General features: G+C 39.6%; 2 protein-coding genes across 3 annotated transcripts in view; one reads left to right on the top strand and one right to left on the bottom strand.

Moving 5' to 3' along the window:
- mcph1 (microcephalin 1) overlaps nt 1-20,536 on the bottom strand; it is a 38,739-nt gene that overhangs the window by 4,807 nt on the left and 13,396 nt on the right. For both annotated transcript variants that reach the window (XM_061039642.1, XM_061039641.1), the window contains exons 12-13: nt 20,314-20,476; nt 20,157-20,234 (exon numbers count right to left, since the gene is read on the bottom strand). In XM_061039642.1, the coding sequence (XP_060895625.1) occupies nt 20,157-20,234; nt 20,314-20,476 (241 nt within the window). The remainder of the gene's footprint in view (nt 1-20,156; nt 20,235-20,313; nt 20,477-20,536) is intronic.
- On the top strand, nt 1,450-18,230 carry angpt2a (angiopoietin 2a). The gene is made up of 9 exons (XM_061039643.1): nt 1,450-1,980; nt 6,745-6,900; nt 8,845-8,966; nt 9,069-9,307; nt 9,645-9,766; nt 10,238-10,339; nt 11,047-11,213; nt 14,024-14,154; nt 16,725-18,230. Exons 1-9 carry the CDS (start codon nt 1,717-1,719, stop codon nt 16,889-16,891), a joined length of 1,470 nt encoding a protein of 489 aa, XP_060895626.1. The 5' UTR covers nt 1,450-1,716; the 3' UTR covers nt 16,892-18,230.

Genomic DNA, 20,536 nt, shown 5'->3' on the forward strand with positions numbered 1-20,536 from the left:
ACCTTAAGAGGGAGTAGAGAGTTAAGTACAATCTGAGAGTCTGTGATGGAGTCACATTCCTGCAGTATGGGACAAAACATCCTCCTATGTCAATGCCCTTCCTGCACAAATCACCTGCACTCTGTTCCCCACCGTGACACGAGAGCCCTCAGACAGACTTATGTGACGTCTGGTGTAATAAAGGGGGAAAAGACCCCCAAACATGACTTTGTTGCCTTGCAGGATGTCCACTCTTAACTCATATAGGTTGTTTACAGCTGTATTGTTACGCCAAGGGGAGCCTAATTTTCAAGTCAATAAAAACCGGGGCTGATTCATGCTCAGAGCTGGAAAACTATTTTCTTCAAGCCGCAGATAACTAGTTACTTAATACGAGCATTTCAGGCATGTTGTTTAAAATGCACTCTTTAATCAAATCATGCTGAAATAAGACACACTGCCTTTTATAAGTCGGGAAAACATGCAGTCTTGTTCATATTTTGCCTGATTTTTTTCAACACTTAAAGTAAGAATCTTTATCCGTGTGGGATACCCTTTTTCTCGTTCTATTTCAAGCGTGTACAGACATGAAACTCAGAGACAGGATACAGAAAACACCCACAATCTGCACACATATTCAAAAGTGAACAAAATCAAACAAGGTAGGCTACAATTAAGAAGCTGAATTTTTTGTTGTCAGAGAAAACAAAGAAACAAAACAACTTTCCCATGACTCTTTCTGATGGGGAAGGGTTAGAACAAATACAGCTTTGATTATTCTTGTGACTCAGACAGAGACCTGCCAAGTGCATTCAGTCTAAAATTGCATAAATCTGCCCAGAAGCAGATGCCACGTCTATTCTGTGGTCAGAGGTCAACAAGTGGCAACTTTAGTTTGTTACAATAACAGATTCTTTTAGACGGTACAGACCCTGACATCTGGAGGAAGATCTGGGAATCTTGGACTGTTTTATAACATTTTTAACTTGTAACAAAAAAAGAAAAGAGAAAGTCTAAGGAAGAGGAATTTCTCTGCTTTTAATATTAATCTAGCAGACTTTACGCGCTCAGTAGTAAAATACACAGAAGGAGTTTAAAAAGAAGTCATTTAAATAGAGGCCTCTTCCTTTGAACATCCCATTCAAAGATGCTTCGTCATTAACCGGGAAACATTCTTGAATGAATGGGATGGACGCTGCTACTATCACACAGTGTGCCGAAGGTGGACAGCTGCATCCTGAGGAGCTTTTTCAACCGGAGCAGGAAAAAAAAAAAAAAAAAAAAAAAAAAACAACACGTGGCTTTTGTAGAGGATGTAGTGGAACGTGTGTAGTTTGTGCATCTGCTCGTCTGTGAGCGTGCATTGAAAGGAATCTCCACTTCACTGCTCTTCACAGTGACTGGCCACAGCAATTGGAGAGGGGGGGGGGGGAGGAGTGGTTTTAAAACTCACAGTTAGCTAATCAGAGGGGGCCATGGGCAGCTCGAACGAGTGGTCGGGGGCTTGATGAAAAAGCGAGCACATGCAGTCTGGCACCGGTAACCTGAGGGAATGACACACCAGCTCTAATTCCTGATGGCTTTTTCTCCTCCTACCGCTGAGAGGGAATAAAAGGAATCTCAAGAGGACTTCTTTTTTTTTTTTACACTTGCTGCCGGGGAGAGACGTCCTGCCACTGAGAAAACAAGTTCAAGAAAGTCCAAGGAGTTTCAGCTGTACTAATAAAACTTAAGAAGATGCTGAAAGTGGACTTATTAGTTTTAAGTTTCTGCCTTGGTCTGGGGACAGGATACAGTGCTGCAGGTAAGAGAGCGTATCAGATCCAGAACGGGCCGTGCAGCTACACCTTTCTGCTGCCCGAGCAGGAGAACTGCGAAACTCAGAGCAGCAACTACAACCACCCGGTTCAAAAGGATGGACCGGCGGACAGCGACGAGTCGGCTCAGCGGCTGGAACAGCTGGAGATGACCATGGAGAACAACACACAGTGGCTGCTCAAGGTGAGCTCCTGTCACACCCACGAGAGAGACTCACTGAGACTTTCTGTATCTGTAATTTAATGGTGTGAGAATGAGAGCCGCAGTGCTGGGGCAAGAGGTCGTCTGTTCAGGTATCTGAGGACAGTGAACAGTGATGATGTTTTAGATCTTGTAACAAACTTTCCCCTACACATGTGTCACTAGAGAAACTCTTACTTCAGTTCCATGTTTTAAATGATCAGACCAAGAAGGTAGCAGCTTTAAACCTAGGTGTGAAAAGGGATAATAATTCGGATGAACTTAACTTTTGCAGAGTTATCTGATACACTTCAGTCTGGGAAACATCTGCAAAGTTAAACAGCCACACTGACAATGAATATGTTTCTTATTTCACACAATCGATCAACGATCTAGCTGCAGATTTTTCCTCCCACCCGATGGGCTAACTCTGAAGACTCAAACTTAAACACTCTTTGTTGAGTCCATGCAAACACGAGTGAAGTAAAGCAGTGTTTGTCATGATGTGTGTTCTGTTATATACTGTAACACGCTGTCCTTAAAGCAACAACTTCAGAAATATATTTACATTTAGACAAGCCTGACAAAGAACAGACACTTTAAAAATTATTGATTTTTTTTCCCACTTAAAAATGAGACTCGACAAAATCAGATAAGCTGAACAAACCGTTGTGTTTGAAAGAGCAATTTTTGCATAAAAAGGTGTTTTTCCATCAGAGCTGCAAGACAAAAAACAAACCATATTTTGTTTTCAAAGAAACAATTTCTTTAACAAGAGATGCCTTTGTGATCTTCTTTCATAAAGAGAAATGTCTCTTGTGATTGCATAATGGGTTCTGTGGACTGAAAGACTCCACACAGGTGTCCACACGAGGGATGCATCTCCCCCCCCCCCCCCCTCAGAGTTATTACGAGTGAGAGTGAAAGATGTGAAGCGCCTCTTTCTCTATCTCCCTCTTTTTCTTCCTCTTCAGAGCGCCCAATACAAATCAGAACTTTTCAAGAAGAGCCAGACAAGAGAGGAACATCTCACAGCGTGATCACTAAAGCTCTGCTTCACAACAGAAAACACGCTCTGATCTGTTCCACAGGAGAGCTCAGAGGGCACGGTGCTTTGAAGCTCGTCAGGGTCGAGGCGACACTACTCAGTAACAATCCGCGCTCACAAGAAGACAGCCGCTCAAGTCCTGCCTCAGAATCAAAAAAACATGTAGTTTCATATTTCTAACAAGCAAAGACGCACTGATGAGTAACGACGTGTCAACACCGCTCTACAAACTTGAGTGTGTGGTTAAATGGAACATGATCTAATACTTAGAGCTGTGGTGTGACTACACTGCATTCATTTGCACATGGAGAAAAGAATCTGGGAGAGAAAAAAAAATCAGCTCGGTTGTGATGTTTTTTTTATTTTCACAAGTTCTTTGGCAAAACTAACGTGATGCCTTTCAGAAAAAGAAGAAAAACAGAACACGTGGACGAGTGCGAGATATTTCACAATGCTCAAAAGTGTGATAGGCTACAAATTCTCACTTAAGGTTGTCAACACAATATTAGATGTCGTAGAGCGACGCGGTCTCCGCCATTGTAATGAATGATAGAAGCTATGAATATAAATATATAACTCACAAGACATTTACAAGCAAACTCCTGCACAAATCTGAATTGCACAAATTGTGGTATAATGGCAATGTTGCAATTTAGACAGTGTGCACGTGCAGAAGTTTACTTGCACTTTTTTGATAATTAAATACAAGACATTACCCAGCATTGGGTGCAGAGGACTTCTATTTATGTAGCTGTGGTGTAGAATTATGTATCAATCTCATTCGAGTTTTTCTAGTCACATATTAAAGTTTGAAATTCTGCTATCCTGACAACCTATACTCGCTATTTAAAATCATATCTTACCTCGGCTCTGCAGGTACGAAGAGGGAAAAGTCGTTTTTAATGTATATCAGTGAGCACATGTGTAATGGCCATTTATATCTGAGCAACCTAAATAAAATGAATTCACCTAAAAGTATGAAGTAAATAAATATTTGTATAAACAATTTGTTCAACTGTGTAGCTGTCAGCTTGCTCCTGACTTTAATTGATGGATTGCAAATTGAATTTATTGAAGTTGATACTTGTGTGTCCAAACAATACAACGGTAATTTGACTAAATATGAGAGTTGGAAGGGTCCACATCAAATTATGAACCTTTGTAGTTCCCTGTGAAACCTAACAGGCAGTGGCGATTCTAGAGTCTGTTGGGGCCCTCTGTAAAAATTAACTAGGGGGCCGTTCAATCATTCACGATCAAGTCTTCTAGTTTCCCGACGCATACTCCTCGTCCTCTTTTTCCTGTCTCTGTTTTCTCTCCCATAGAAGGATACCGCCTCTTCATTTTTCATTTCGCACTTTGATTGACAAACTTTTTTTCACAGTAGTAACACATGCCCGTGAGTGCTGACAGTTGGGGCCCCTTTAGGGAGGTTTCCTACTGTCTTTGCAAGATTTGCACATTTAAGCCCCTGCTGTGGTTTAAAGTTTATCAGCCCCTTGGGCCCCCCTACTGGTCTGAGGCCCCGGGCAGTCGCCTGTCTTGCCTGTTGACAAGCAGCACGTCTGCTTAAAGAATGTGGAGGTTGAAGAAAATGATATTAATTGATTAATTGACGGATGGTATAAATAACTTGACCTAAAAATAGAAGGTATAAATGAGTAATCAGACTGTCCCTCAGATAAGATAAATAACTTAACAAGGCATCACATGAACATGCTAAGGATGTCTTCAGACAGTACCTTCACCCTGCTGCAGAAACATCCTTTTTTCTGCACATTATTTTAATGATATTGTAAAATGTTCCTCATCAGCACACAGTCGTTCAGACTATCCTGAGGTGTGTTTCACTGAGCTGGTGACGAGAAGGGAGGAACAGGATTTGCTGTCGCGCTCTCGTGTGAAAGAGGAACACAGTCATTCCTTACTGACGCCTCTGAGGCACACGGAGTAAACAACTGATTAGATCATTGGCTGTCAATGGGAAATCCTGCCAGCAATCCAAATGAAAAGCTTCCACCTCGCACACATCCCCGTGTGTATCCAAGAACATAAACACACACAGAGAGTCATGAAAGGAAGACAAACAAAATCAGCGCTGATTGCAGACGCTACTCCTATTAGCTATGAGAAAAATAATACTAAAATCGGCTTTGCGTTGACTGATTAGTAAATAACTGAAGTGACGACGCCGGCGTCCGGTTGTACACAGATGTCATACCGTCATAAAGGATGTAACTCCTCACTCAACACATCCATCCTGTTTACCAGTCGTGTGACCTGATTGCCGCTCAGGAACACCGTGCAGGAAATAACTTAATGATTGGTCTCTGTCTAAATATGGACATACTGTAAGGTAGACGAGAACGAGGCTCGTGACGGTGAAGCACTGAGCACATCCCACTCAGAGAGCACCTACTGCATACTACGGCTCCTTGTATTTTTCCTATGATTGAGAAGCTGAATTTTCCTCAGAGGTATTCTTGTGACACAATCACACAAAATATGAAAGATTATTCTCTCAGTTTGCTCGACATGATGATCAAACAAGATGTGCAACAGGAATAATTTTCATCCTACCAAATATGAAAACTGGTATAAGTCCTGTGCAGAGCAGCAGTCATCTTCAAGCATTTAATCAACCATAATCAAATATCAGTTCCGTTAGTGAACTAGAAAATGAAGGTGTGAAATTTATTTTGTTTCCCTTTTCATTACAATTAGGAGTCTGTCAGATAGATTTTTATAGTCAAATGTCATTCAGTTAATGATTTATGTTTATCAAACATGAGTGTGTATATGTGTGTATGCAAGCTTACATGAATGTAAATGTGTATGTACATCAACAAAATAAGACATTAGTTTCTTTTAATAGAGTAAAACTGCAGCAAGCATAAATGACTTTTTAAGTTTCTTGAAGTAAAATGAAATGTCTTATTTCAAGAAACTTTACATGTACATTTTTGCTTGCTGCATTCGGAGAAAGTTTTACACATTTCAAGCGTTTCATTCTTTTCTTTTTCTTACAATATCGTGAGTTAAGATGTTTATCTGGACACGTCAGGTGAATGTAGCTCTTATTTAGTGTCAGTTAAAAATAAGACAAACACACTGTGAGATTTGAGTTTTTGCAGTTTGTTTGCTTCATGTCCAATATGGCAGTCACCATTGTTCTTTGGGTTTTATCTTTTCTTCATTCATTATTTATCTACTTTTTTTCATTAAAATGTTCTTGTCGTTCTCGTCGTTGTAATAGTTCAATGGAAATGTTTCAAGGACTGGGTCAATAAAGGAATATTCATGTGCACCTTTTGAACAGAAATATAGAGAAAATGATGGCAGTATAGATAAATGACTGGATGCTGAAAGATTATTAATTAGATTGCAATAAATAGCAAATCAGGATAAGTGCACTCAGGGACCAATCATGAAATGGGATGTGCCTGTAAAACTGTATCATTTATTCATTTATTTATGCAGGAGACCTTAAGATTTAGAATTACCTTATTCAATCTGGAGTGTTTCTTATTTACTTAAAGAGAGAGAGTCTGTTCTGTCTTTTGCAATGAAAACATTTGCAGCACGAGAACGAGCGTCGTTGTCTCCAACATTTAAGAAGAACAGTTTTGTGCACAAATGGTCAATGACAATAATCAACAACTCCAATAAGTCAGCCTCTAAACTTCCTAAATCTCATTTATTTCTCATTTGTGCTGCAGCTGGAGAACTACATACAGGACAGCATGAAGCAGGACATGGCCCAACTCCAACAGACGGCTGTACACAATCACACAGCGACCATGATTGAAATTGGAACCAACCTGCTGAGTCAAACCGCAGAGCAAACAAGGAAGCTGACCAACGTGGAGGCACAGGTGAGGCTGCACCGCACGCTACACCGCACGCTACTTTAAACACACAGAAAGACAAAGTGTGCACATGCTGTGCAGAAGTACACTGACCCAGAAGACAAGTATTTCAGACTTATTTTCTGTTGCTTTACTCTGTGCACATTCCACTAAATCTTAAGCTTACTGATGCTAAAGTATCCCTGCAGAAAGTGCCATATAAAGTTACTTACTATTGCAAGACCAGAAGTTAAACAGTCACAGTTATTCTCAGGATATTTTCCCCAGAGAACTAAAAAAGGCTGTTATGTCAACACTGCCATTTTCAAGATGTTTGAACAGCATTATGTTTCTCTATGAATATATTACAAAGTACCGTAATAAGGCAATCTGTGAATACACCTTTGCTGGCTTCAGCACAAGGCTAAAGTGCTGGAGTCCAACAGCTTGAGCATATTGCATTCATTTGTGCCACATATACTTTCCTTTTATTGCATTAATAGTATAGACTGCATTCAATGATGTTGCTGCAGAGAAAAACAGGCATGACTGTGTCAGTTTATTATTGTGGCTACACGTCAATGACCTTATGTGAGCCAACTGTACAGCATTTCCTGTTATTAGCACACTCGTATTCCCACAGAAGGGGTCTATCAGTTTGTCACAATCACACATCCGTCTGTTCAAAGACATCAACAGCTCCATCGGAGACACATAGCTGGGATCCATGTAAACAACCTGCTTTTTGCTGAGTTCAGTTCCTCCAAAATGGGAAATTGGAGGCAAGGTCCTCAACCCCGGGGTTTAGTTCAATGTGTCGGTCTGTGAAAACAGGTGGATTTCGAATGTTTCCCTCTATCAGGTATGTGTGCTGTTTTGGAGTATGGTTGTTCTTGTTCTGACATGCTTTTTCCATTTTGCAAAATGACGTTTGTTCACTCGAGGAGTGCAAAATGGGCTTTTGTTGAAATCAATCCAATAATGGAAAACAAACTTGTTATGGCATTAAGGGACAAAAAAAACATTTAAGTGACTGTTTTTTTTCCAAACCTATTTATGAGAAACATATAGAGGAGTTACTTTACTGGATAGGACAGCTGAAGAGAGACAGGAAATGTTGGGATGAGAGCGTGGGGGATGACCTGCAGCAAAGGGTTTTGGTCGGATTCAAATGGCCGCTGGGACGAGGACTACAGCCTCTGTACCTGGGACCTGCAACATATCCGCTAGGCTTTCTGGTGTCCCGCAATGTATTTTTAAATCCCTGCATTGTTAATTGTATTCTACGTATGAAACACTTAATGGAGAATCGTCAGATGCAACTGCATGCTCTCAGATTTACAGTTTCAGTGGAACCTGTCGGAAGTTTTGTGGACAAGTGTGGCATTATTGGTGGCTCCCATGGGGCCTGTACCAAGAAGCAGGTTTTTCAGTTCGCGAGGTAACTTCAGCGTTGACTCCGGCAGTTCTATTAAGGTGCTCCGGAGCACATTATGTTCTGAATAAGAGCTCAACCTGTTTGAATCTCCACCAATTGACCAATCAGATTTCATTATCATGGTGGTCCTCGAGCTGGTAAGTGTGTGTGTGTGTGTGTGTGTGTGTGTGTGTGTGTGTGTGTGTGTGTGTGTGTGTGTGTGGGGGGGGGGGGGTAATAGTTTTCTCCGAGTGAGTGAATCATGATGATTCATGTTTATAATCGGTCGTGTGCTGGCCAACGCCGCCTCTTTTATGTGAACCCACTCAGAAACTGTGACTTTCCTTATCAGGTTAATAACCAGCTGTGTGACTGCTTAGTGCAATCTCTGACGTCAGGGTTAGTGAAGCCAGGTAACCTAAAGATACTCAGGGTATGTTTAATCTGGGTTGTTCCTCTGGTTGAGGCAAATATCGTTTAAGAACCTACTGATAAGATTATTTCACTCAGTATCACCTGACTGAACGGCTTTCCCGGTGATCTTTTCTTTTCAGGTAATTCACCACACAACTCGACTTGAGCGTAGACTTCTGGAGAACTCATTGTCAACCAACAAGTTGGAAAAACAACTAATCGTCCAAACAAATGAAATCAACAAGCTGAGTGACAAAAACAGGTAAGCAGGTATAACAGGTATAGCTACCAACAATCTTGTCTGGTCTTGTGCACGAAGCAAAGACGGAACTCGCTAATGAACCTGCTGCCTGCTTCTCCTCAGCTTCCTGGAGAAAAAGGTGGGGGACATGGAGGAGCAGAGGCAGGTGGAGCTGAAGATGCTTCGACAAGAGAAGGAGCAGCTTCAGACTCTCATACTGAAGCAGACGGCCATCATCGGCGAGCTGGAGCAGCAGCTGCTCAAAGTCTCCTCCAACAACTCAGTGCTGCAGCATCAGCAGCAGGAGCTCCTAGACACTGTGAACAACCTGATTCAATCGATCTCCATGAGCTCAGCTCGAGGTAGAGTCTTTACCGTGCAGTGTGATGAGGTATAACCGCAGTCTGAAACTCTATGTAAAGGCTACGGTAGCTACACAGTGTGATGGCACAATTTAATCCATACAAAGAGCCTTGCAGATAATACTCTGAATGTTTAATTACTGAGGTCATTGTGTGTGGTCGTGCTGCTGCATTGGATTGCACAAAAGGCGGCCACCGTATTTTAATTACCCAATTCCTCACTGTCAAAGCACCAAAGCAATTAACATACTTTTTCATGTGGATTCATCAAAGGACGGCGGTTCAATGTTCTACAAATGTTAAATGTCTTACAAACAAAGCTAATTTCTTCCTGCAGAGACAAAGACGGTCATGATGCAGGACACTCCGAGAACATTTATGGACTGTGCTGCCGTCTTCAAGTCAGGGAACAGCCAGAGCGGAGTCTACACGCTGACATTACCCAACACGACTACAGAGGTGAAGGTAAAGGGAGCATGTTTAATCTATTCAGAATAACTATACCATAGACATTACAATGAAAAGCTTTCTAGACCACAACACGTCCAGCAAGATCACATTTATATTCAAGCTAAGGAAATGCCAGCTCAGAGAATATATGAGCACACAGGCATGCTCCAACCCACCCACACTTACACACAATAACACACTCACACTTCTGGAAGTGCTCAATAATCAGCAGTGTTTAAAAAGGTGAGGTATATAAGTGAAAATGTTCTCAGACTTCTAATAATGATGTGAATGCTCGAGCTGAATGTAGGATCTCCTTAGATACTTTTCAGAGGATAACACATGCCCTCACTGGATCCTCACATTTGTTTAAACCGAACACACATAAGACACAAAAGTCCAAATACAAATGAGCATAATTATTCACAGAACAATGAGCGAGAATTATTAACTACAGCATACTTTTCCTTGTGTTTTAAGGCTTTCTGTGACATGGAGACAGAGGGAGGAGGCTGGACAGTGCTACAAAAGCGCTTTGATGGCCGTATTGACTTTCATCGTACGTGGCAAGAGTACAAAAAGGTAAAAGCCATCAAGAAGGAATTCTTCTCTTTAAAAAACATAACCAAGGCTACAGCTTTCTTCCCTAATACACAAGACAGTGGCCAGTTTTGGTTTTGGCAAATGAGTTGGCCTAGTGAATTGTTGTAGTTGTTGTTGGAGACCATTCCAAGAAGAAGTCCAATGAGCCAAGAAAAAAAACACAACTACAAACACATGAATCCCAAGTGACCGCCATCTGTTTTTAAGAAAATAAAGCCAGTAGTGCACCGCCTTTACTTTCAATCTGCAGTTATTTTAGCTGTTTGCCAAGACAGCTTGGCAGTTGGCACAAGATTCAATCTTAAAAAACAATCCCTAAGCTAAAATCAAAAAGGGGTAACATGAATGAAAATAAGGACCGAGATTTCCAACACCAAGTAGGCTTTGAATGGTGTCATGCCAAAAAAATAATCTGAAATCTTATCTCAAGTTCATGCAAAATGATCAGTGGACACAGAAAATCATTTGTGCCGGTTCTCTTATGACTACCACAATGCAAGCTCAGTTCAATCTGGCACACTTCCTCTTAGAGAATCCAAGTATTTGTAATAGTTTTGTGCATCTGCTGAAAAGTATTTTGATTAAATCACTTTCAAAGTAATGTTATGTACAACCTTTCAACCTTCAAGCCCTTGGAGAAGGAGCTCAAACCGGTGTAACAACATTTTAATCTTGTGTCTTTTCAGGGTTTTGGAGAGCCGTCAGATGAATTCTGGTTGGGAAATGAATTTGTGTCCAGACTGACAAAGCAACAGTCCTACAAACTCAGGATCCAGTTAACTGACTGGGAGGGCAACTCTGGATTTTCACAATATGACCTGTTTTCTCTTGACAGTGAGGCACAGAACTACAGGTATGTTATTTGAACATCTAAGCATTAAGTGTGTCTAATGATCGATGGCAGTTCTTAAATCTTGTTCATTTTTGCTCAAACAAAAGATATACTGTGTTGCTACAGCTATTATGGTCAAATAATTCCCATAAACAACTGATGCCTCTCCAATACATAGCAGTTCTTTGGATATCCACTCTCCTGAAAAATACAAAAATCAATTTCAAGCCAAGGAGAGTAACTGAGCCATGAAGCTCAAAATTTAGCAAGTCAGAGGTCAGTAAATGTTACTGATGAGAGCGATTGTTGTCACACAAACCAGCTGATATATTTGTCTTCATAATTGAACAGCGGATCTCAGCATAGGGATTCAGCGGCAGCATATATTTGTTACACAGATGATACATTTTCCATCCATACATGGATGGGATGTGGTCCAAAAGTTGAGGGATGATCTCATCACAGATCAACTGTGATTAGTTGCATCATCAATAAGGCACTATATGAGGACCTCGATTCATAATGATATCAAAATACAGCGTTCTGATATAATATTGATATAAAATCTTTTGATTATACATCAAGATATCAGATTTACTTAAATGTCTAAAGTTCCCCTACAAAAGGTTAAGTGCAGGATTAATGTATTCATTCACTGCATGTCAGTTTGACCCCTTATAACACCCACTATCTTATCTTCTCTTAAATCAGTCAAACAAAACCCTGCTGTCTTCTCGCTCTTCTTCAATCCGTCTTTTGATCTATTAACTTGTGATCAAGTAACCTATGAAGTAGTGAAGCGGTGAGGCAGATTTTCAGAGAAACCCTCTTAGAACACAGCTTTTCTAAAAAATTGAAACATCGATATTTGGCACCAGCTATGTATAACTGTATCACGAGTCAGTGCAACGATTCACTGCCTATTTGTCACAGCCCTATTTAGGATAGGATAATACTTTATTGATCCCCAGAGGGGAAATTCGGGCGTTACAGCAGCACAGACAAGAAAGCTCAAAAATACACATTAAACAGAATAGATAAGATAAATTAAAATGAATAAAAATAAAAATAAAAATAAAAATAAAAATAAAAATAAAAATGAAAATAAAAATAAAAACAAAAACAGGGGGTATATACAGTACAAAATGAATGATGAAGTTAACTGGGGGGAATTGAGAATTGAGACAGTATTTGCAGAGAATGACAAGATAAAGTGACAAGTGATGATTAAAGTGACTTGGTATGATAAATAGCAGCAAGTTATGTAAACAGCAGAGAAGAGAGGCAGTGTTGTACTACAGTAATGCAGAGTGCACTTATATAATATAATGTAGTATAATATAATATAATATAGTGCAATATGAACAATATAGTGTAATATAATGAAATGTTATATAATATAGACTAGTATAATAATATAATAAGAATATATAAAATGTACAGTATATATGTATATATATAGTGATACTAAATAATAATAATAATACAATAATACAATGATAATAATGAAGCAGGTCATGTGGGTAGTGTTTTATGGGGGTGAAGTTTAGTGTCCAGGACGTACTGTTATTGTTGTCATAGTCTGCTGTTGTACAGTCTGATGGCAGTGGGCACAAAGGAGCGCCTGAAGCGCTCTGTTTTGCACCTGGGGGGGAGGAGGCGTTGGCTGAAGGAGCTGCCCATCTGCCACAGCTCACCATGTAGAGGGTGAGAGGAGTTATCCAGGATGGATAAGATTTTGTCCTTCATCCTCCTCTCACCCACTGTCTCTAAACTGTCCAGATCAAGACCCACTACAGAGCGGGCCTTCCTCACCAGCTTGTTCAGCCTGTTTGCAATATATTTAGAATATTAAGAAATGTGCAAACTCATATGCGACCACATAACCAGAAGCAAAATTCCAAGAAATAAAACACATTCTTGAATAAAGCATCCCTGAAGCACCATCTTTAGCAGAACTCGCATGATGTCAGGTGTTCAATCACATTTTCAAGCCTGAATGGTGACCTGCACCTGCTGTTTTGTAAGTGGTTCAATTAGAAGGTATATTGAAGCGTAATAATTAAACACAGTTAGGCATGCTCTTTGTTCGCCGACTAATGATTAGAACATTTTGATTTCCACATATTTTGCTCTGATTGGATTAGCACTTACGCATTAAAAAAAACTTTCTGCATCACACTCATTTCCCTCTTGAATTTTTTTTGTTTTTTTTACTTAGCCCATGATCATAATTGCTGACCCACTACAATTTCAAAGAGAACATAGTGTAGGAATTCCTTCTTTGCAGTAAACTTCCTGGTTTGAATGTACTGGCATCGACCCAAAGAAAATGCCAAAACCAGTAAGAGTTAGAAAAATAGGAAATACATGAAATGTCTTGGATTTCAAGCATACTGTCGGCAACTCTTGGCAATAACACAACCTTTGGGGGTATTTTCTTTCTTGAACCTAAGCCGATTTCAGGAGTGGAAAGGATACTTCTTTTGAATTTCTCAAACAGACCTTGAAATGCTCCAATTCAACACAGTCCATCTATTATGGTCCATTTGGAGTTAAGCTAATCGACTCAGTAATTCTAAACAATTCCTACGAAATGAAACCGCAAGGGGCTTAAGATTTTGTAAATCACGTACACAAAGTCGGTGTACAAATCTGTCATGCAAAAAACTCACACTGCCTTCTGTTTAAACTCCCTTTTTTTTAAGATCCAGCATGATGAAGGTATGGCCAAAGAATTGCATAAATGTGTAGGACGCTGCCCTTTGAGGAACAGCAATCATGGACTTCCTCCTTCTCTTCCTTCATTTTTCCTTTTTTCCATTTTACAGGATACACCTTAAAGGCTTCAGTGGAACCGCAGGCAAAATAAGCAGCATTGGGCAGCCGGGAAGTGATTTCAGTACAAAGGATGCAGACAACGACAAATGTGTGTGCAAATGTTCACAACTGACAACAGGGGGTAAGAAACAGATTTATTAAAACTACTTTTTTAATATTTGCAATCCTTGAAAAAAGTAAAACAACGACGTCGACTTGTCATGGCACTTGATGTTGAACAAATTCCCACCCATCCAAATCTTGGCACTTCCCCCAAAAATCTTCAAGGGCATCTTAAGCGCTCCCGTACTTTTGTGGCCGGGTCAAAGAGCACAATTAGCTCAGAGTTAATCACTGATAAACTCATTGGGGAATTCAGCTCCTACAATAGCTGACATTAATAGCCTGGGAACAGAGCTTTTCCCTCTCTCCTCTTGTTGTTTAAAAGTCCTCCTCCATTCCGCTGAAAGTGACTCCGCTGCCAGAAGTTTGTCTTCCTTTGTATTAGGGTCTGCCAAGTGAGCAGGAAAGCATGAAAGCTCTTACCCTATCCCTTTTTTCCCATGAGGGGTCTCCCACAGGGGACTCCATTTTCGCATTATGCACAATCGTGACTGAGTGGCACTGACCCAGTAAACAGAGTGGAGCAGGATCTGTCATTATGAATTTAAAACCACATGCTTTGAATGAATAGCAGTTTCAAAATCATGTGGTTAATCCACATGTTGAAATGACGGCTGAGAAAATACATACACCAAGCTAGGGTGCATCAAAATCAAAATGAACCTCTTATTGGTGCCTAAATGAGAGGCTATTATAAATATCCATATTGACATTTTCCTCATGCACTCCTGACAATTTGTAGACAATTGCAGAACAGCAATTTTCAGGGGTTCAATCACACTTGTCTATTACAGCAGGAGAGTATTTTCCCTTTAGGGCAGGAGGGTTCTGGTCTCAAGTCTCAAGAGGCTTGGCATGACGTAAAAAGTACACAGCAGAGGAATAACCGATTGCACAGTATAGGCGAACGAGTGTACAAGAATATGCTGGCAACAGAAAAGAGAATGAAGCAGAAGCCTGAAGATCACACCGGTTTTTACAACCGGTCACTTAATGTAAACTTCAACACCTCCTGCCCACTCGCTTGTAGTGAATTTTACAGACTGTGTTCACTCATCGGCTCACTCCTTCTACAATCTACAATCTCCTTCTACTACTCCTACAAAACACCGTGTTAGGAAACGTGTGATCGTGGTTTTTGTTGGTTTAAATTGTATTTTGTTGGGTTTTTGTTGGCGGCTCGTATCCTCCCAGAACACACTTACAAAATCATCAACTATCTGGAGCAGTGGTTCAACTCAGTCAGTAGAGCGGGCGCCCCATGTATAGAGGCTACAGTCCTCATCCGGTGGTCGCACGTTCAACTTTTGGTCCTTCTGGTCCTCTGGTGCATGTCATCCCCTACACTCTATCTCCACACATTTCCTGTCAATCTTCCACAGTCCTATCAGATAAAGGCAAAAGGCCCATAAAATATTCATAAAAATAATATGAATATGACTAACAAAGGGACCTAAACCAAATAGATGTCTGCGTGTGTCATCAATAATTAAAGCAACCAATATGAGGAGGGGCCGTTGGACTGTCACTTCCAATTTTTCCCTGCAAAATATGAATTATACGCTGTGTCACCCTGACGGAGCTGCTCGTGTTGGTGCCATGGCATGACATCATCTGAGCTAGAACGACAAATGCAACATGACTAAAATGGGCATGCGTGCAGGTCATCACTTAGCAGCCATTCAACTGTGTTCATAGCTTGAAAATGGATTTGATGCTCTAAGAAATCTCATCAATCTCCTACATGAACTGTTACTTTACAGTTTATTAACTCCGAAGGGTTAAGTTTTACAGAAGTGAAGGAAGCCTCAGTTTTTATTTGTTTTTGAGGCTCAAATAGCTCCAAAGCTTTCTTAATTCTAAGACAATACCATAAAACTTCAAATAAAGGCCCATTCCAAATTAAAGCCCAGTCCCTTTTACTGGCCTGGTGTTGCCATATGTTATGACAAATGAAGGCAGGTTTCAGTTAGTTCAGTTGAACAAGTTTGTGCATCAAACATAATAGGAGAAAAGCATCAAGTCACAAATAGTAAAGATGAGCTTCAACCTCTGTCAAAAAAATATTGAATAATGCTAGAATGTGTACCAACCGTGCAACAGAATACTCTCTTAATTTGTTTTACCAATATCCTAATTTTATGAATTTCTACACAGTTAAACATTCTTTCTGTTTCACATTTACCATTTTGAAGTTTTTCCCATCTTTGCCGTGCACAAGTTTTTTATGCAAGTAATTAAAGGCCTGTCTCGCATTGACGTCTGCCGCCAATGAAGGCAGGATCATTTCATAGACTGAAGCAAATAAAAGCCGAGGCTATTCATTTATGTCTTACGGTATATATGTGCATAAATGGACTGTAAAGGCTTTTAATCAATCTCAAAATGTTTAGGCTTTGAGAGTGGCTTTACAGTATATTGGACTTTTTCCTAAAGCATTACCCGGTAATCATGTTTAAATTCCTGACACATAAAAACTAAAGACAGTGAAGAATTATATCTACAGAAAAGAAAGTAATCACCATCCCTGGTTGCACTTTCCTTTTCGACATTATATTTAAAGTGATCTTTTTTGTTTTGATGCTGTAGGTTGGTGGTTTGACGCCTGCGGCCCGTCCAATTTGAACGGGATGTATTACCAACAAGGCCAGAACTCAAATCGCTTCAATGGAATCAAATGGTACTACTGGAAAGGCTCGGGCTACTCCCTGAAGTCCACCACCATGATGATCAGACCGGCGGACTTCTCGGGTTGACTTCTCGAAATGTAACTCAAATTCTGCCCGACAAACAGCAACTGTCAACTAGACCAAAATTAAAAAAAATAACTCTCAAGGGAGCCAAAGCACTTAATGATGATATTTTTTTTTTTTTACAAACCTTTGGAAGAAGATATGGTGCATGTTTGTGGTTTTAGGTTGCTGCAAAAATCGTAAATTATGGACCATCACAAAAATATTTCGACTGAAATTTCTACCTAAGACTGAGAAGTGAATAAATAAGTATCAGTTAAGCAGTTATACTGAGTAAAAACTAAGGCTGGGAATCTTTGGGTGTCTCATGATTAGATTGAGAATCTATTTTCAATTCAAATGATTCTGGATTCATGATTCAAAGTCTATTTTTGAATTAGTACAAACTTCAGGATCTACTCCACTCATCTGTGAGACTGGCTGAATTTCTTGCTGCCCCATTTGGCATTCCACTAAGTTAAAGAGCTAGCCTTAGCACTTAGCAGGGAGTGACTGATTAGCCCAAAAAATAAATCAATTTTGGAAGTTATGAATCTATTTAAAATCTCAAAAGATAAGACTCAATTTTTACATAAATCGTTTTTTTCCCCCGACCTTTAGTAACAACCGCCAACTAACAAGAGGACAGACTGTAGTCAGTGTGAAATTACGTAAATTAGATTTTGGAAAGTTTTAATGCAGGTCATGCGTCCACAGAGAGGACTTTAAATAAACTGCTAATGCCATGATATAAAAACAGAGATGATGGTACAACATGCAGATTAAGAACTGGATCAAAGTATTTGTAAAATGTGTTCTGGAGTTTCTTTTTGTTGGATGTTTAAAATGTAAATGCGAATGTAAAGATTATAGAAAATGTTTATCCAGAGAAGATTGTATGTATTTGTTGTTTAATTTATATGTAGATTTTTTCTAGTCAGATATTTAACATTATTTTAAATGATGGAGATTTGTTACACACCCTGAGAGGAAGAGGAATCCTGTTCAAATGATTTTACAGAAACTTTCTTTGCAAACACATGTCAACCATTTTAAACTTTTTGGAATGTATTTGTTTTATTTATGTTTCATTTGAGACTATCTGAGGAACATTTCTCCCCAGTGAACACTGGATTTACATTTATTTAGGAGCGTGACTGTAATGCTCTTCCAGCTGTTTATACCTGAAGTTAAATATTTAAGACGACCACGAGAGGCAGAACTCCTCCGCCTTTTTGTTTCACAACAGTCCAGTTCTGCACTACAACAATGTCATGCCTGGTGAAATGCACATGTGCCAGATGTGAACAACTTTTCAGCTATTTTCTATCATTTATAGGAAATGAATAAAAACTTTAAAGCCTTTTAAGTTTCAATTTTCGTTATTTTCAGAGTCTTTAATCCAAGTTTATTTACACAAAGGAAACTTAATACTGCAAATCACCAGAAGAGTGATAGCAATTTGGCTAACAGTGAGCAAATTTAAATAAACACCTTTTTTCTTTCTATTATCATGTTGTCTTTTAGGACTGTCAAACAATAACTTTTTATACGCTGAATTTGAACATTGAACATTTTAATCACGTTTGAAATTCCATTATTTTGCAGTTAAAAATAAAAATTGTTAGGCTTTTATTTTGAAATTGTTGTACTGTCTTAAGATGTCAGTACTCTACTTGCTGAATGAATTAAAACCTGCTTTTATTTTGAAATAAAGTAAATACCTACTGGTGGATAGAAAGTTACATCTACTGAACTACGGAAAAAGAACCTCGTCATGGCTCAAAAACTGAAGGAAAATAAACGGTTAAAACTTGATTATAAACATCACTGTGACTACAAGGAGACACTGCAGAGGCTTATCTACAGTGCAGCTTAAGGGACAAAATAGCATTCAATTAATTACTATAAAGAAATGTATGCATTCATGTTAGAACTTAATTAATGGCGATTAAGCGGTCAACCCGGGAAGAGACTTCAGTGGTTTTTGATTTTTACATTTTATTTAAATAATGATCTGATGAGAAATAACGAGAATAAAAGTATAGTTACAGGAAAACCCTCGTGGTGATAAGATTTAAACTTCTTTCCATGTTGGCCTCATGTGACATGAATGCTTCAGTCTTGTGTTGAAAACTAACAAGATCAATGTTTACCACTTCAATGTCTGACCGATGTGAAGCCAGCACCAGGCTTTAGAGCAGCAAAGGAAATGGAGAAAAGTCAGGGAAGCATGTGGTTTGCCAGTTAGAGTTAAGGCACGCTGAAGGCCCGTGGGGACATTAAAGTACTTTGTCAAAACAAACGACATCATGTAATATCAAGAGGAAATGTGTCGACATTCGTCTGCATCAAGACCTCGCAGCGACAGGAGAGTCCAGAGATTCATAAATGACGAGTTCAGGAAGAGGCAACGTTCCCAATTCACACAGGATGCTTCAGGAAAAACAAGCGGACTGAAAATGGATGACTGGTAATAAAAATTAGCAGGTTTCCGTCTAACTGCCTTGGCTCTGGATTTACAGGCTCTTTTATCAGTATTGAGAGTCAGAGGGGTTTTATTCTAAGTCTGATTGATGTAAAATAAAATGATTTACGGAAATTTTATTTATTTATCGTTAAAGATCGCAAAAGAGCCAAACATTAAGACATGAGCAATACTTGTTTGCATTATTGTTTGCATTGGGCTTATTTTGGTTTTAGCTTTTGTAAATTGTTTTGTGATGTTTGTGCCTTGTTCCTCCCTCTTTGGATTAGAGCCGCTTCGTACCGTCTGTGTTAAGAGATAAATGAGACCTGGAAGAGGCTTGTTGAGAGTGGGGAGCAGAACAGTTATTCCACTGCAAAAGGCAGCAAAGATGAAATGATAGTGACCTGATGTTATTATTTTTTGATGAACTTTTTAAAATTTTAAATAAATTCACAAGTTTACTTTATATCTGCGGCTGCCTTTTTGTTTTTTGATAGCTCGTGTGTTAAACCCGCTCAGGAGTGCCTCAGGATCATCTGATATATAATCATCTTGTCCGGGAATAAAATGGCTAAAATAAATCAAATATTTGATTTTAAGTTGGAATTTATTTTGTGACACACGAGGGAGTTATAAGGCATCACCACCTAACTTACTTATTTGTTTAATTTAAAGGTTCCATGCTGATCTTTTCCAATTGATGGGCCTTTAACATCAATACGGCTCAGGGGTTGTACTTATAGAAAAGAGTCAGGGCAACAGCAAGTTTGCATCTGTGTGTCAGACATTTAGTCCTAATAGAAGATTACTGGGTCTGACCTGTGCTGCGGGGAATTGGTCTGAAAGTTCATACGGTTCCTCTGGAATCCACTGCCGTTGCTCCAAACACCAAAGTATCTATCCGGGGAATAAAGAAATAAAACATTAAAAACAGTCATCAATTCAAGTAAAGTGCAAAGTCATGTAAAGTACTTACCCATTCAAATGAGAGGATCCAGCAGCCACGAGCTATCCCCAGCAGGATATTGAGAGTCCGCCGGTCACCCCCAGACACCACATGAGTCGTGCTCTCACATACCCGGTCGACGATTGAGAAACCACCCAGAGATTTCACCACCTGACTCACCATTTGCTGCTTGCTGAGAGAGGTGAAAGGAGAATACAAACTATCAGAACAGACATCTGAGTGGTTTTTGTTT

The sequence above is a fragment of the Labrus mixtus genome, chromosome 6, assembly GCF_963584025.1.
Source record: "Labrus mixtus chromosome 6, fLabMix1.1, whole genome shotgun sequence".
NCBI lineage: Eukaryota > Metazoa > Chordata > Actinopteri > Labriformes > Labridae > Labrus > Labrus mixtus.